This window comes from Orycteropus afer, unplaced genomic scaffold, assembly GCF_000298275.1.
Source record: "Orycteropus afer afer isolate SDZICR_OR568_19922 unplaced genomic scaffold, OryAfe1.0 scaffold00273, whole genome shotgun sequence".
Lineage (NCBI taxonomy): Eukaryota > Metazoa > Chordata > Mammalia > Tubulidentata > Orycteropodidae > Orycteropus > Orycteropus afer.
Window position 1 is genome coordinate 1,066,762 of NW_006921860.1, and position 17,414 is coordinate 1,084,175.

General features: G+C 51.5%; 1 protein-coding gene across 1 annotated transcript; it reads left to right on the top strand.

Moving 5' to 3' along the window:
- The first annotated feature begins 6,143 nt into the window (after positions 1-6,143).
- Positions 6,144-7,395, top strand: CCR6 (C-C motif chemokine receptor 6). The gene is made up of 2 exons (XM_007950487.2): positions 6,144-6,194; positions 6,289-7,395. The coding sequence occupies exons 1-2, from the start codon at positions 6,147-6,149 to the stop codon at positions 7,393-7,395; spliced, it is 1,155 nt and encodes a 384-aa protein (XP_007948678.1). The 5' UTR covers positions 6,144-6,146.
- Positions 7,396-17,414: the final 10,019 nt, after the last annotated feature.

Sequence of the window (17,414 nt, forward strand, 5' to 3'; positions counted from 1 at the left end):
CACGTAGTATCCTCCAATAGTTTGAATGCATCACTTCTATCTTCCTTTCTCATTGTGGTGATGAAGGCTGTGTGTCAACTTGGCTGGGCCTGGGTGAGTGGCTGGGCAGCTGGATGCTGTACTCCCCGTAATGAGACTGGTCATCAACTCCATGGAGGAATCTATTGGAGCAGCTGAGTAGCCACTTTAGGGATGTGATCTGCTTCCCGTATATAAGCAGCAGCTTTGGGAATGGTCTCTAGCTTATGGCACCTTGAACCCTGTGTGTAGCTGAGTCGTTCAGCAGCCTGCCACGCTCTGCCGACTTTGGGACTTTCGTGGACTTGAATCCATGGCCTGCCATGTTGTGTGGTAACATTGAGACTGTGCCTTTTCACTTGTCTACCTTGGGTTTGTCAGCCTCAGCAGCCAGCAGATGTCTGAGTGAAGGAAAGCCTCTAGCTCCAGTAGGCCGGGAGCAGGAGACAGAGCTGAAGCCCAAGGCTGAGGGGTTTTTACCCAGCCCCTGGAGCCTGGCACTTTGAACTCAGACTTAAAGGCTCCAAACTGTAAGAATCAACTCCTGTTTGTTAAGGCCGTCCCATTTGTGGTATATTCCTGTCAGAGCGGCACTTGGTAACCAAAACACTCATTGTCTAGTTTTTACTGAGCAATCTACTTCTGTAGTGATACCGCCTTGGAAACCCAAGGAGAGGCCGCTATGAGTCGGCTCTGACTCGATGGCAGTGAGTTTGGTTTTTGTTTTTTGTCTTGTTTTGGTATCTGAGCAATACTGACCCCATGACATGAGTTAGGGAGAGCTCGCACTGCTTCTGCATGTGAGACAGTTGGAAAGAGCATGGCTTGGGTCAGACACAGCACAGTCATTGATGTTACATGTTTGATTTTTAAAACTTTAAAGAGGTCTCTTGTAGCAGATTTGCCCCATACAGTATATTGTTTGAGCTCTTAACTGCTGTTTCCATGGACAGTGTGTGTCTGTTGCCCTTATCTTTCAATCTTGCTAAACTCTAATAGCTTTTTTGGTAGATTCTTTGGCATGTTCTACATAGATGGTCATGTCTTCTGTAAACAAAAAGACATATGCATTTCCAATCTGCGTCACTTCTGCCTTTTTATGTGCTTTGTTGCAATTAAAATGTTGAAAAGAAGTGGTGAAAGTGGCCATTGTCGCCCTGTTCTTGATCTCAGGAAATAATGGGTTTAGGTTGTCATCATTAAGTGTGAGAAGACAGCTGTATGTGTTCACAGATGCACCTTATCCTGTTAAAAAGTTCTTATTCCTAGTTGGCTAAGAATTTTTAATTTGTCAAATGCTTTTGCTGCTTCTATCAAGATAATAATATGGATTATTTTCATATTTTTAGTATCGATGTAATATTATAGACTTGCATTCAATATACAATACACACATGTTACATATGCCATAGAAAATGTTTACGTATAATGTGTCATTAAATACAGTGAAACCTGCAAGAGCTTGAACTCAACGAGATGCCCTGTTTTTCTGGGTATTGCCACTTTTCCATCCCCTCGATTAGAGGGAAACACTTGAGTTTTCCTTCTCTGACAGGCTTCTGCCTTACAGGAATTCTGGCTTCCACAGGTTTTACGGTACATTAAAGATAAAATTATTTATTATAATTTTTCTTTTTTAGTCTGTGTAAATGATGAGTTGCTGTGATTGTTATTTGAGTGTTGAACCAACCTTCCATTTCCAGGATAAACCCCATTTGGTCACGAGGCATTTATCCTTCTTGGTTTAATTGGCTAATGTTTTGTTCAGAATTTTTATATACATGATCATGAAAGATGTTGGCTGATTATTTTTTGTACTGGCCTTGTCTTGTTTTGGGAGCTCTGGTGACGTAGTGCCTAAGGCACTTGACTGCTAACCGGAAGGCTGGCGGTTCAAACCCACCAGCTGCTCCTCGGAAGGAAGGTTGGGCAATCTACTTCCGTAGTGATACCACCTCAGAAATCCAAGGAGGGGTTGCTGTGAGTTGGATCTGACTCAATGGCAGTGAATTTGTTTTTTGTTTTTTGTCTTGTTTTGGTATCTGAAGAATACTGACCCCATGACATGAGTTAGGGAGAGCTCCCACCGCTTCTGTTTCCTGGATGAGTGTGTGTAGAAATGGTATGATTTCCTCCTTAAATTATGGTAGCATCTCACCAGTGAAGCCATTGTTCCTGAAGATTTCTCTGAGGGAAGGTTTCTAAATTTTTTATTTTTTAACCAATGAATTTGATTGATTTTTCAGTATAGGACTATTTATCTTATCTCCTTCTTTTCTTTTTTTGGGGGCCCTGGTGGTGCAAGTAGTTGAGAACTTGCCTGCTAACCCAAAGGTTGGTGGTTCAAACCCATGAACCACTCTGCAAGAGAAAGATGAGGCAATCTGCTTCTGTGAAGATTTACAGCCCTGGAAGCCTAGAGGTTGCTCTACTCTGTCCTATGGGATCACCAGGAGTCTAAACGGGCTTGATGGCAATGTGTTTGGGATTTTTTTAAATTTCATTTTAAGTGTGCTATAGAAGTTTAGTTCTTTCAAGGAATGAAAGTGGTCAAAGGTGTCACCGTGCAGTAGTTTCTCGGTGTCCCTTTGTCTCCAGTACCTGTGGGGTTTTAAATGTCGGCCCCTCTTGGTCTCCATAATGGGCATTCATAGCTTATTTGCCTGCTTGGTTGGTTTCATTGAGTTTCTTTCTTGTTTTTCCATTTTCTCAATCTGTTCTTATCTCTATTATTTCTACTTTCTGTTGTACTTTGAGTTTAATTTTTTTCTCCTATATGTCTAATTTCTTAAGGTGGAAATGTAAGAGATTAATTTGAGAGCTACTTGCTTTTTAACATAAACTTTAATGCTGTATATTTTCCTCTGATCACTGTTTTAGTTGATCCTGCAAATGTGATATATTGTTTTCATTTATGTAACTTGAAAACATTTTCTAATTTCTCTTGTGATACAACCCATTGGCTACTTGTTGTTGTTGTTATGTGCTGTTGAGTCATCTCTGACTCCTAGTGACCTATGTACAACAGAACGAAACACTGCCCAGTCCTGCGCCAGCCTCACGATCCCTGCTATACGTGAGCCCATCACTGAAGCCACCGTGTCAGTCCTTCTCATTGAGGGCTTTCCCCTCTTTTGTTGACCCTCCACTTTACCAGGCATGATATCTTTCTCCAGAAAATGGTCCCTTCTGACAACATGACCAACGTATGTGAGATGAAGCCTGGCCATTCTTGTTTCCAAGGAGCATTTTGGCTGCACTTCCTCCAGGACAGATTTGTTAGTTCTTTTAGCAGTCCATGGTACTTTCAGCATTCTTTGCCAACACCACAACTCAAAAGCATGAACTTTTATTCAGTCTTCCTTATTCATTGTCCAGCTCTCACATGCATATGAGGTGACTGAAAATACCATGCCTTGGGTAGGTGCATCCTAGCCTTCAAGGAGATATCTTTGCTCTTCAGCACTTAAAGATGTCCTTTGCAGCAGATTTACCCAGAGCAATACGTTGTCTAATGTCTTGACTGCTGCTTCCATTGACATTGATTGTAGAACCAAGTAATATGAAGTCTTTGACAACTTTAGTCTTTTCTCCATTTATCATGATGCAATTTATAGGTCTAGTTGTGAGGATTTCTATTTTCTTTATGTTGAGGTATAATCCATACTGTAGACTGTAGTCTTTAATTTTCATCAGTACGTGCTCTAAGTCATCGTCACTTTCAGCAAGCAAAATTGTGTCATCTGCCTATTGCAGGGTTTTTTTTATTTTTTTATTTTTTTTTAGGACTGGAACTGGTAGAGACAGCTGGGAGGCGGTGACAGATGGCTTTTTGCCAGAACTGGCAGGGAAGGCTGGGCAGTGGGAGTGGTGCAGTTTGGAACAGCTAAGGGGGTGAACTCGCCTGTCAGTTTGTCATCCTGTGGTGGCTTGTATGTTGCTGTGAGGCTGGAGCTTGGGCCACCAGTGTGTCAAGTGCCAACAGGGTTAGCTATGGTGGGTAGGTCTCAGCGGAGCTGCCAGCCTAAGACAGACTCAGAAGAAGGAAGACGCCATCCGCTTCTCAAATAGTTGGCCAGTGAAAACCTTAGGAATAGCAGTGAAACACTGTCTGATCTATTGGTTACTTACAATGGTTTTATTTAATTTCCAAATATCTGTGGACTTTCCACACCACTTTCTGTTACTAATTTCTGGTTTAATTCCATTGTGATCAGTAGGAGACTTAATGTTATTTAATCTTTTTCAATTTCATGAGACTTGTGCTATGTCCCAGAATAGGGTCAATTTTGGTAAATGTTCTGTGTGTGCATAAAGAGAATACTATATTGTTACTGGATAGAATAGTCTACATGCCAGTTAGTTTGGCTCCTAATGTTATTCAAGTTTTCTGTATTTTAATTGGTGTGGTCCTAAGTTTGTGTTGGCTGGGCCTGGTTGAATGGCTGGGCAGCTAGATGTAGTATTCCCCATGGTGAGATTGGTAATTAACTCCATGGTGGGATCTATTGGAGCAGCTGAGTAGCTGCTTTGGGTATGTGGTCTGCTTCTCATATGTAAGAAACAGTTTTGGGAATGGTGTCTAGCTTATGGTGCACTTGAACCCTGCATGTAGCTGTGTTGTTGTCAGCAGCCTGCCATGCTCTGCTGGCCTTGGGACTTACAGTGGACTTGAATCAGTGACCTGCCGTGTGGTTTGGTAACATCAGGACTGTGCCATTTTATTTGTCCACCTTGGGCTTGTTAGTCTCAGCAGCCAGTAGCTGCCTGAGTGAAGAGATGCCTCTAGCTTCGCTGGGCCAAGAGCAAGAGGCAGAACTGAAGCCCAAGGTCAAGGGGCTTTCACCCAGCCCCTAGAGCCTAGCACTTTGAACTCGGACTTAAAGCCTCCAAGTTGTAAGAGAATAAACTCCTGTTTGTTCAGGCGATCGCAATGGTGGTAGATTCCTGTCAGAGCAGCACTAGGGAGCCAGAACAATTGGACTTCTTCCTACTTGCTCTATGAATTACCAAGAGAAGAGTGTTGAAACACTCAATTACAATTGTGTATTTGTCTGTTTCTCCTTGCAGCTTTATCAGATTTTGTCTGATGTATTGGGGAGCTCTGTTACTAGGAACACATATGCTTAAGAGCATTAGGCCTCATGGTTGACAGCAAGGCTCGTGTTATACGCACGTTGTTGTTGTTCAGTGCTGTGGAGGTGGCTCTGACTCATAGCAGCCCTGTGTACAGCACAGAAAAGCACGGCCTGGTCCTGCGCCGTCCACACCTGTACGGTGTTATCTGATGGCTCAGTTTCTCTCTCGTATGTCTGTTGCTGTTGCTGTACCACCAACACCACTACTCTTTCCTCCTGCAGTGTCTGATCTGATCTTAATCCCAGTCAGTGTATTTTCTGTTCTATGTGTTGTGTTTTTCACATGTAGAAGCTTTGTGGGTTTTTCATCTTTTGTTTCTTTCTCAGCCCATTCCTGCTTCCCTCCCCTTCGTGAACACAGGGCATGTGCTGAACATCTTTGCCCCAGTTCCTCATCTGTGTCATTTCACAGTCTGTTGTGTACATTATAGGTCATATTTTCCTGTTTATTTAAATGCTGGTGAACTTTGTTTGAATGCTGGACATTGTGACTTCTACATTTTGTGGGTAGATTTTTGCGCAGGTCAGAATCTGTGGTCTTGCTGATAACACCCGTGTGCAGATTCTGCATTGGGATCGATAAATTTATTCCCATGGCCAGGCCCATTCACTGATGGGCTTGTCTTAAAGAGAATATGTGCATCATCTTATTGGGCAGAATGGTCTACGTATGTCCATTAGGTTTTACGTGTCGACAGCCGAGTTGAGTCCTTGTGACAGAGACCAGGTGGCCTGGGAAGACGGACAGACAGACTTTCTGTCCCTTTTCAAAAAAACGTTCTGTTCTAAGAGAATGTTTTTATGTAAACAACACACTGTGTGGCCTTGTGTTCTGATGACGTGGAATGCTGTGACCTTAATATTCTGGCTCCTCAAGAATGCTTGTCTTAACCACGGTGTGTTTTTCTTTCCCGTCTTCTTAGATCCACTTCTCCTTTCCTGTTATCTCTGCTGAGAAGCCGGGGACTGTACCGTCCGTTCCCCCTTTCAATGGCGGGCCCACATTTTCTGCCCCGAGGGAGCACCACAGTGAGTGAGGTGAGTATACTACTGTTGGGGGAGTTTAATTCTGCTTAATCGTGGCTGCTTGACCACAGCAGCTTCAGCTAACTCTGTCTTGGTTTCCCTCCAGAAGCTGGTGAACTCCAGCAACGTCAGTGAAGACTATTTTTTGGTGACGGGTGTGGATTACGCCGTGGACGACGACACGCTGCTGTGCTCCTTGGGGGAGGTCAGACGGTTCTCCCAGTTATTTGTACCCATTGCCTACGCCTTGATATGTGTCTTCGGCCTCCTGGGAAATGTTTTAGTGGTGGTCACCTTTGCGTTTTATAAGAAAGCCAAGTCAATGACAGATGCTTACCTGTTGAATATGGCCATTGCGGACATACTGTTTGTCCTTACACTGCCGTTCTGGGCGGTGAGTCACGCCAGTGGAAGGTGGCATTTCAGCAATGCCCTGTGCAAACTGATCAAAGGCATCTACGCCATCAACTTCAACTGTGGGATGCTGCTGTTGACCTGCATCAGCACGGACCGGTACATCGCCATTGTGCAGGCCACCAAGTCCTTCAAGCTGCGGTCCAAAACGCTAGCACACAACAAGGTCATCTGCTTCCTGGTGTGGGTGATGTCCATCCTCATCTCCAGCTCCACGTTCACCTTCAACCAGAAGTACAGCATGCAGGGCGTCGACGTGTGTGAGCCCAACTACCACAGCGTCTCGGAGCCCATCCGATGGAAGCTCCTGATGCTGGGCCTCCAGCTGCTCTTTGGCTTCTTTATCCCCCTGGTCTTCATGATCTTCTGCTACCTGTTCATTGTCAAGACCTTGGTGCGGGCTCAGAACTCCAAAAGGCACAAGGCCATCCGTGTGATCATAGCGGTGGTTCTCGTGTTCCTGGTCTGCCAGACCCCCCACAACATGGTTCTCCTGGTGACCGCTGCCAACATGGGCAGCATGGGCCGGTCCTGCAGCAGCGAGAAGCTCATTGGCTACACCAAGAACGTCACCGAGGTGCTGGCCTTCCTGCACTGCTGTCTCAACCCCGTGCTCTACGCCTTCATCGGCCAGAAGTTCCGCAACTACTTTCTGAAGATCATGAAGGACCTGTGGTGCGTGAGGCGGAAGCACCAGGCCAGCAGCTTCTCCTGCTCCAGGATGTACTCTGAGAGCGCCCCCTCCAGACAGACCAGCGAGGTGGCAGACAATGAGAACGCGTCGTCCTTCACCATGTGACACGTGTGACAACAGGGGCCTTGGGAGCGTGCCTGACACCTGCTATCAGATGTTATGCAAAAATCGCTCGTGGCCACGTGCATTCGGGGAATGCGGCCATTGGGCAGAACCAGGCAGAGGTTTTTACTGTGGGGACTGAGGGGGTGAGCTGAAGGGCAGGATGAAGCCCTATGTGGCTGGGGGTGGGCAGGGGCTCCCAGAGTTACTTAGAAAAGAGCGTTTCACGGGACTGGTGTGCCACAGAGTGGGCTTTGGGAAATGCCAAATTAAAGGGAATTATGTACAAATCATCAAAGTTTTGAAGTTATTCGGGAAGCAGGGACCACAGTTACGTGTGGTCCTAGCACAAAATAACAACATAGTTTGAAAACGCAAACTAAACCCCCACCTGAGTCCATTTAGAAAATAGCTGACGTGTTTTTGCCCGGGCAGGTGTAGCTGCCCCATCTGCGCAGCGGACGGACTGGCTTGAGTTTCGGCTCCTTCCTCTCCACGTGCTCAGCATGTGTGCAATGGCAAAAGGGCCGAAGGCGCTTGAGGCCTCGCACCGGGGACAGACAGGCAGGGAAGGCGTGTCGTTGTGGATGAGGCCGTTCGTGGGGTGACGGCCTTCAGAGAACTCTAACTCCTCTTGTTTTTCCCCAAGAATCCAGTCTCTGTAGCTGGTGTCTCGCCTGCAAGAAAGCCTGGGGGACAGAGAGTTCTGGGAGGACAGGGCCAATGGCAATCTCGTTCCCAGCAGAGTTTCAGTTTAGGAAGCGCGTCCCCGTGAAGGCGGAGCTCTTCACGTTAGCTGCTTCTGCTTTACTTTCATGAGCAGAAGGGAGTAGGAAGAAGACTGGAACGTTCCTGGGCCCCCACAGAAAGAGCGTCTGCTTCCACCTCCTCGCGGCCTTGGTGAGCCACCGGCGGGCCCTTCTGGGGAGCGGACAGCCGGGAAAGGTTGGTCCTGACCTTGGCGGTGCAGTGGCTTTGCCCCAGGTTCCAGGCCAGTTGTCAAATCGTGTTTAACAAGGCTCTTCAGGTCGTGAAAGTTCGGAGGCCGCCAGAGTTCTTACAGCCCTTTGCAAAGACAGGACTAAGTGGGGAAATGCCAACACGCGTGACACACACGTCCTGCAGAAGCAAGGACACGTCCCATCTGACCAGCGCCCTGTGTGGAACTGGGTGGGTCCTCGCGGGCTTTGTCTCCGGGCAAAATGCAAAGCCCATGTTGAGATCCAAAGCCCGTGTGATTGAAACCTTTGCGAAACCCCGCGGTTCTGTGTGTGGAGGAGGGGTCGGCCGGAACTGGACAGTCGCCTGCGAGACCCCGACGCAGAGGGGGGCGCGCGGCGTCCCCTCCTTGCACACCAGTCAGCGTGTCCACGTGCACTCTTGGGGGCGTCCAGATACGCGTTCTCTGTGGCGATCGGGACACTCGTGCGGCTCACGGCCCCAGGGCAGCAGGCTGCACGGGCTGCCGGAGCCGCGGGCTGGGTCGGCCTCGGGTCTCGCCAGGCTCTGCGTTGGACACGTGCGCCTCACGCTCCCTTGTCGCTGTTTCAGCGCAAAGTCTGTGATTTCCGGCTGGGACCAGTTTCCGGCCTTTGTGCTCTGTGCCATGGGAATGGCCAGCTCCGGGAAGCTTTGCCTTCAAGCCACAGCCAGGAACACAGGCGTCTCCAGGACGCACGGCACTTGCCCTGCTGACCTGGGGCGGCCGGAGGCTCGGAACAGGTGCGGGGCGCCCAGGCGTCGGGGTGCCAGGGCCTCTGCTGCCCATTTCCCGAGCTCCTGGAAGGCTCCGGCTGCCCTCGCAGCTCTGCCCCAAGGGCGGGCTCCCCACAAAGTGCCCCTTCGTGCCAGATTCTAGTTTGGTGGCTGCTCTCTGGAGCAAGGTGTGCACCCTGCGTTGGCCTCGGGGGTCTGTGAACCAGCCGGAAGCCTCGGGATGAGAGCCCCCTGGGTGGGCAGGGAGCTCCGAGCCGCCGCTGGGTCTGCTTTCCGTGTAGCGAGTCGGCTGCACCCAGAAACACCCGCTGCAAGCTACCGTTCAGCTGCCCTGCTCTCTCCTTGAGCCGCGTCTGCTGACAGAATTTGAAGACAGTTGACTGTGGTGTCCTGTTTCAGTAAAGCCCTGTGCGAGGTGGAGGTAAGGATCCACCTTTTCTAACCGTTTAGTTCATTCCTCTCACACCAGAGGCCAGGTGGACAGTCCAGGACAATTAGCAGATGCTGTTCTTCTTACCTGTGGGCTGTTCTCATGGCCCAAGAGGGCTGCCCCGGTTCCCGCCATCACACACACCTCTAGCCAGCAGAAAGGAGCCGAATGAGGGAGATGGCCTTGTCCTTCTCTCTGAGGGCACAGCCTGAAAGCTGTGGGCACAATTCCCACTCTCATTCCGTTGGGCTTCACGTAGTCATCTGCTCACAGGAGGCGCAGACACCCTGGGAGGTGTTGTCCTAGCTGGGAGGCCATGCGTCCACATGCAGATCCATGACAGTGGGGAGAGGGAAAATGGCTGTCGGGAAACAGGCTTTGGAGCAGGAAAAACCACTTCTCCTTTCAGGAAAGGCAGAGGCCGTGACTTTTACCACAAAGACCAGTGCTGTAAGGTCCATGCTGACTTACGGGGACCTACGTGGGCCAGAGTGGAACTGCACTCCACACAGTTTGTTGCAGCTGGTTTTTGAGGAGGAGACGGCCAGGTCTTTGCCAAGATGCTCGAGGTGGGCTTGAACCTGCAACCTTTGATTTGGCCGAGCACATTGGAGCTCTGTAACTTGTAAAGAGGTAGAGATGCTGCAGGAAGGAGTCGTGGCCCAAGAATGGTGACAGTTTCAGGAAGGGATCTGAGAAGAGCCAGGCACCGGCATGGCTGAGAGAGGGGCTGGCTGACGTGGGCCCCGGAAGAAAGGGTGGCCTGGCTGCCATGTTTCACTGATGTCCTGCTGCCTGGAACTGCACGTCAGAGCAACGCATTACGAAGAGAGGCTTGCTTTCTGCCTCTTTTGAAAAACTTACCGTACCTTCATTCTTACTGACGTTTGACCCCTTTTCCGAGCACACAGTGTAAATAGAAGGACCAGTGGTGAGCAGAGGCATTGAAGGCGTGTTGTAAGACAACGGCTGTGAGTGCTGCAGGACCAACGTTTGTTTCTGTCATCCGTAGGGTTGCTAACACGAGGAGGTAGTTAAGATTTATTGGCCTTACCTAAGGAGGGGTCACTATGAGTCAGGACCAACTCGAGGGCACATAAAAACAGCAGCACTATGGGGACATGCGGCTTTTCTTTGGCAGTGGAACTGCTGCCCCCTACTGGCTGACAGCTGCATTCACAGGTCACAGAGAAACCACCTCATAGCGCCATGAGGCTAAATGACAAAATGTTTTTAATTTAAAAGAACAAATCCATGAAATGCATAGGGCCTTATGTCTGTTGTTTTTCATAAAATCCTCAGAAATACCAGCTTGAATGGTCTGCAACTACAGTCCAGTTTCCAAATTGCCTTTAATCTTCACGGACTGGGGCCATTTCTATAGTTACGTTGTCTTGGTGTGTGACTGCCTAGGTTCTGGTGTTTATGAGCTTGCTTGTTTCCTGTTGCCACTGTTGTTTTTGGTCATAATATGTGTGAAGATGTGTATGATGCATGTATGTTAGTGAACATGCACGTGTGTGTGTGTGGCACACAGTGACACCTGTGTGGACATTTATTTTACCAGTATGTATGTAAGCACATTTTTTAAGACATTATAACTGAGGTGGAAGAGATTTTAAAAGGAGAAGAATGCAGTCTCTACTCACCAGTAGCTAACTCTAAAATGCTAATATTAAGAAAAAACAAAATTGTCTAAACTCTGGGCTTGTGTGTACCTGCTCCCCTAAATGTTAGGACACAGAGGAGTGGCGTTTGCGCAGGGACCCTCCCTCAGTGTCCCCTGGAGCAGACGCTCCTCTGTGGCTCTGGCCCCAGGGGTCCGGGCGTGGCGTTGGTGGTTCTGCTCGGAGACACCCAGTCAGCACTGCCAATGGCACCATTCCACGCTGGATCAGGTGGCTTGGGCTGCTGAGAGCCAAGTCGCCTCAGAGAACCGTCCTTCTAAGGAGAGCTGTGTGCACACCTGGCTCAGCTGGGGCCCATCCGACCCCAGAGCACAGGGCTGAGCACTGACATGTCGGCCTGTGACCCGGCGTCCTTGCCGTGTTCAGTTGGGTGTGATCCGGTGAGCAGGGCCCTACGGCAGCGGAATACGTACGACCGTGTTGGCTGCCTGGACGGCCATCGCCCCCTGCCATGGGTTCCTCGCTGCCAGCGTCAGACCCCCTTGTCGCTGTGGCAGGACCCAGCTACCTTCGAGGGGACGCTGACCGTGGTGACCCCGTGGGGGCTGCAGGAGAGCTGCGCCACAGGATTGCAGCGGTGGTTTTTTCAGGAGCTGGTCACCAGGCCTTTCTTCCCAGGCGCCTCTGGACGGACTCGAACCCGTAACTTTCCGCTCAGCAGCTGAACGTGTTAACTGTTCTGTACCACCAGGGTGCACAGCGAGTACCCACTGAAGTCTGAGCATCCCATCTTCCTGAAAGCCCAGCTGGACCCATGGCCCAGCCTTCTCTGGGGCACTGTGGCCGCGTGGCTGGGCTCCGGCCTCCATGTGTGAACGGAAGTGAAGCCCGGTCCTCACGCCTCTCTCGAGAGCGCTCTTCTGCCTGTGCCAGTGGGTGGGATGGAGATGCTCCGGGAGGCCACGGAAGCCAATTGTTGGGAACAGCAGAGCCTGCCCAGGCCTGAACCCCTGACACGTCTGCTCACCCAGTATTGTTACATGAATGCAGAGTGAACTGCCACTGGTGGGCGCCCACCTGCATTTCACTATGTACTGCTGGCAGCCCACGCAGGTGGGGCAGTCGCTCCCTGTCCACAGGGTCATCCGACCGTGGTGTCTGGCGGGTGGCCCTTCTGCTCCCCTGGAGGCTCTTGCCTGCTTTCCGTCAGTCACTCCCCACGTGTCTGTTTCCTCCATTCACACTCCTCAGCTGATCATGGGTGACACCATCAAACGGATGCTCTCCCTGCTCCGTGACAACTCTCCATCTCTCCCGGCCCCAGCCTCATTGTACCCTGGTTCCCTCTCCCAGTGGGGAAGCATCCCTCCCCGTCAGAGCTGGCTTCTCACCTTTGTTCTGGTCCTGTCTGTGCAAGATCCGATCAGAGTGTAGACTGTGCACTGCCCCTGGAAGTGTTGAACACACACCCACGTCATGTACCCTCCTGGTGGGTCCAGTCTACCTCTGTCCCTTGACCTTGGACTTTGCCACATGGCAGGACAGAAAAGGCACCCGGGGTTGGCACTGTGCTGCATCCCTGCATTTGTGAATTAGCTGGATGACTGTTCATGGATGCGTGACCGTGCAGTGCATCAGCCGTGCAGTGGTGACAAAGACGGACTTCCTGGCCTGGTGACATCTAAGTCCTGGGTGGAGATGCATGACAAAAGTAAAATATATGTAACGGGGAGATAGATGCATGAGTGGATGGATGGATAGATGGTGGATGAGTGGGTGAGGGGATGGGTGGATGGATGAGTGGATAGATAAAATGATGAGTGGATGAGGGGCTGGCTGGATAAATGAGTAGGTGGATGAGTGGATGGATGCATGAGTAAAAGGATGGTGAGTGAATGGATGGGTGGATGAGTGGATGGCTGAGTGAGTGGATGGATGGCTAGATGGATAGATGAGTGGATGGATGGTGAGTCAGTGGATTGATGGTGAATGTTTTGGTTGCTTAGTGCTGCTCTGACAAAAATATACCACAAATGGGATGGCTTTAACAAACAGGAGTTTATTCTCTTACAGTTTGGAGGCTTTAAGTCTGGGTTCAAAGTGCCAGGCTCTAGAGGCTGGGTGAGAGCCCCTGAGCCTGGGGCTTCAGCTCTGCCTCCTCCTCCCGGCCACTGGAGCTCGAGGCTTCTCTTCACTCAGACAGCGGCTGGCTGCTGAGGCTGAGAAGTCCAAGGTTGACCAGTAAAAAGGCACAGTCCCAATGTTACCAAACCACATGGCAGGCCATCCAGTGAAAGTCCCAAGGTCGGCAGAGCATGGCAAGCTGCTGAATAATGACACGGCTACATGTGGGTTCAAGCGTGTCATAAGCTAGAGACCGTTCTCAAAGGTGCTTCTTATATGCAGGAAGCAGACCACATACCCAAAACAGATACTCAGCTTCTCAGTAGATCCCACTGTGGAGTTGACTGTCAGTCTCATCATAGGAAATAACTACCACCAGCTGCCCAGCCACTCAACCAGGCCCAGCCAAGCTGACACACAAACTTAACCACCACAGTGAAAGAATGGATGGATGGATGAGTGGATGGGATGGGAGATGGGTGGGGACTGGATGACTGGATGGGTGGGTGGATGGATGGGTGGGTGGGGGGAAGGATGGATACGTGAATGGATGGATGGATGGCTTGCAAATCTTCCAGTTGTCAAGAAAAGCTGAAAATTTAAATTTTTGGAGATGCAGAATCTCACTCTCTCTTTTTTAAACCAATTTTTTAAAATGGAAGTGGTTTAACTGTGAGCCAGTCCTGTCTGCCGGCCAACTGTCTTGGTGTAGGCTGCCTCCCTGCCTCCATTGCGTTTTGTCAGCACCCACTTAGAACAGCTACAGATACATCAGATTCTTTGTTGTGCACACAACTGCACCCCTGAAAGCATGAGTTCTTTGGGGTCAGGGAGCGTCTTTTCAGCTCAATACGCCTACTGCCCAGAACAGTGGAACTGGATGGCAGGGGTTCCTCAGCCGCTCTCTTCTCCACAAACACTTCAGTCCAATCTCAGACGCCAGCACCACTGTCTGCAGCTCTTGGCGAGAAGGTTGGGTGTGCCAGGTTCTCATGAAAGGACGTGGGGACGCAGAGTAAGGAACTTTGTTCAAACCACGGATGACATCGTGAACTGGTGTGGAGGCGGGTGAAGGACATGCTCAAGTCTGTGTTGACTGTGAACGTGGTATCTGTCAGAGAAGCAATCCCAGAGCCCCCGTGTGGAAAAAATATTACTCCCTGTTCAGAAACCACAGGTTTGGACTCCTGTGTCCCACCTGAAGATGCCTGTGCACCCACCCCGGGTGTCGAGGAATTTGTCAGTATTTTACAACCGACCAAGAACCCCTGGGTCAGCCCTCACCAGGCCCCTCCTCCACTGGCCATCTCCAAGCTGTTTACAGTTCCCGTGGTTATGGTTCTGGGGCAGGCAGTCCGGTCAGTGGAGCTCTGCGGGGACCTGGATGAGGGTGGGAGGGCCTGCAGGTGCTGAAGGTGGGTCCCGTTCCTGCCACAGGCCCCTGAACGGAGGGAGTTCCCATGGCAGGTGCTTGTGGGACGTCTGGACGTGAGCAGGGATGTCCAGCCTGGAGTGTCCCCACCATTCTCCTTCCAGCCCCTTGAGGATGGCATGTCTCCCTGTGAAGCGCTCTGCTAACGAACCTGCTCCTTCCATCAGTCCCCCTCCTTCCCACATGCCCCTGTAATCACAGGTTGGAAATCCAGGTTTCAAGTCATTTGATTTCAAGGCCCTGTGGTTTCCAGCGAATTTGCCTACGCCGTCTTAGTTCTTCTTTCCCTTGCTGTCGGAACAGGTCTCAGTGTGTATGGGCAAGAGCGGGAACCAGGGCCTCGTTCTGGGCCACGGCTCTTAGAATTGTGTGCTGCTGGGGTTTGAGATCAAAGCAACAAAATGTTTTAAAATGAACACTCCACGTGCTTTTCCTGTGCGGTGGGTGAACTAATGAAATTGCAGGAGTCCGGTGCAGGGCTTGATATTAGGCAGCCAGGCTGGCCACCAGCAGTGCTGTGGGAGAGGCATGTGGTGATGTTACGGCCAAGAAGACCCTATGGGGCTGCTAACAGAGGTTGGAAGGTCAAGTCCACCCAGAGGCACTTGGGAAGAAAGGTCTGGCCGTCTCTGTCTGACCAGCCATTGAGAAGCCCACAGAGCACACGTAGCGTCACCACCGTCACAGTTGACGACAACTGGCTTAGAACGTTAAAAATAAATGTCCCGTATTATGATAGACTTCTGGAATAAATTGTATGAAAATGAAATCTTTTCTTTTTTGTTCTTGTCTTGTGCATTTTCTAACTTTTCACTTAAAAATTCTCCCCAAATCATCTTAATCCCCCTTATCTGCAGTTGGGGTGTGTTTTTTTATTTCTCACAACACGCGGTGTGAGCCCGGCCGACGGAGGGTGTAGAAGTCCGTTTCCCAGACGCATCTGGTCGTGGGACCTGCAGCGGCTGCCGGCTGGTCTGGCTTCGTGAGGCCCGCCCACACGACGGACAGGACGCTGCGCGGCCCCGCGGCAGCCCGTGGTGCTTGTGGACCAGACTCTGTGGTGCACGGGGTTTTCTTGGGCTGACTTGAGGCAGCCCATCCCGAGCCCTTTCGTCCCAGTCCCTGTTGGCCTGGAAGCTCCCGTGAAACCCGTTCAACGTCCCAGCAGCAGGCGGGCTTCCGTGACTGGCTGGCACGGAACCCGGGCCGCCCGTGTGGAAGGTGAGGATGGTACCACGGTGCCACCGCTGCCCTGTCCTGAGTGGTGACGGCTGGGAGGTGCCGCAGGACTGAGCAGTGTTTCATTCTGTCACAATCGGGTTGCATGAGGGGGAGGCGACTCCGTAGCACCTGACAACAGGGACGGCTAATCAGAGCTGCTTCTGCTCCCCCCCTCCCCCACGTTCTCCTCCTCCCCTCCCCCTTCCCCTCCTCTGCTCCCAGGAGCCTGTTGAGCAGTAAGGAAGAAAACTAGGCCCACAGAGACGCAACAAGGAGGGAGACTGCCAGGGGACCCTGCACGTCAGCTGTGTTGGCGTCTGCTGCTTGGGAACTGGCCGGCCAGGCCCCGAGCCGGCCAGGCCCTGTGTGCCGGGCTACCGAGGGTCACAGCACCTGCCTGCTGCCCTAGGCTGTGTCCTCACACCTGGTTGGTCATTTGATAGTTGGATGGCCATGTCTTAGTGAGGCACAGCCCGTGTGATGGTCACCGTCTACGTCACACTCAGCAGATTTAGGGGAGTCAGCCAGGCTCCGGAGGGTGAGCAGACAACGCAGCCCAACGTGGGAAGGCTGCCGAGGCCCTCACAGAAGGCCTGCTGCTCATGACCTTGGCCATCAGTGTCAGAGAGGGCGGGATAGACGAGCTTCAGGTAGACACGGGGAAAGGGGCTCTGCTGGGGCAGTGCCTAAGTGTGTGACTGCTCTCCAGGGGGCTGACGGTTCAACCCCACCAGCTGCTCTGTGGGAGGAAGACTGGGCAAGCTACTTCCTCAAAGATTTACCGGCTCGGAACCCACAGGGGGTGGTTATGAGTCAGAATCAACTGACGGCAGGGTTGGTTTTCCTCGGTTTAGAGGTGAGGAAGGTGTGAGGAGGCCGCAGTGGCTGGACAACGGCAGCCTTAGGAAGATGCTTGAAGGAGGGACGGCAGGCCCCCGCCCACGGCGGGGAGGAGAGAGGAGCCAGCGCGGCCCCTTTCACCGCTCCTCCGTTTTCTGATCCCACGACCATCGTCCGTAAGGGCCCTTTCTCACGGAGAGGAACTGGGCGGGGGGTGGCCCTGTGGGGACACGTTAGGGTCTTTCACGGTGTGGGAGGGACACAAGGCCACCCCTGCACCACGGCCGGCATCTGGCTGCAGAGCGCTGGGGCCCGCTGTGGCGGGCAGCATCCCTCTGCCCTGGGGAAGGTGCCACTTTAGGTGAAGAAATTGATTCGTGTGCTGCTGCGCCAGGTCCCACCACTCGAGGCCAGCGCAGTGAGCAGCACACGGCCCTGGCGCCACCCCCCGTCTGTCTGTCTGTCACATGGCACTGGCTTGCACGTTGCCATGATGCTGGAGGCTGTGCCCCTCGTGTTGCAAGCACCGGCAGAGTCACCGCGGTGGGCGAGTCTCAGAGAAGCTTCCCGACTAACACAGACCAGCGAGAAGGGCCCGGGAGCTGCTCCTGAAAATGAGCCGGTGAAGCCC

What these genes read in the sequence shown, in the direction of transcription:
- CCR6 (XM_007950487.2), top strand. Translation starts at nt 6,147, where the DNA reads ATGGCGGGCCCACATTTTCTGCCCCGAGGGAGCACCACAGTGAGTGAG. An exon ending in GGAGCACCACAGTGAGTGAG is followed by an intron (nt 6,195 to 6,288) that starts GTGAGTATACTA and finishes GTTTCCCTCCAG; the next exon opens with AAGCTGGTGAACTCCAGCAA.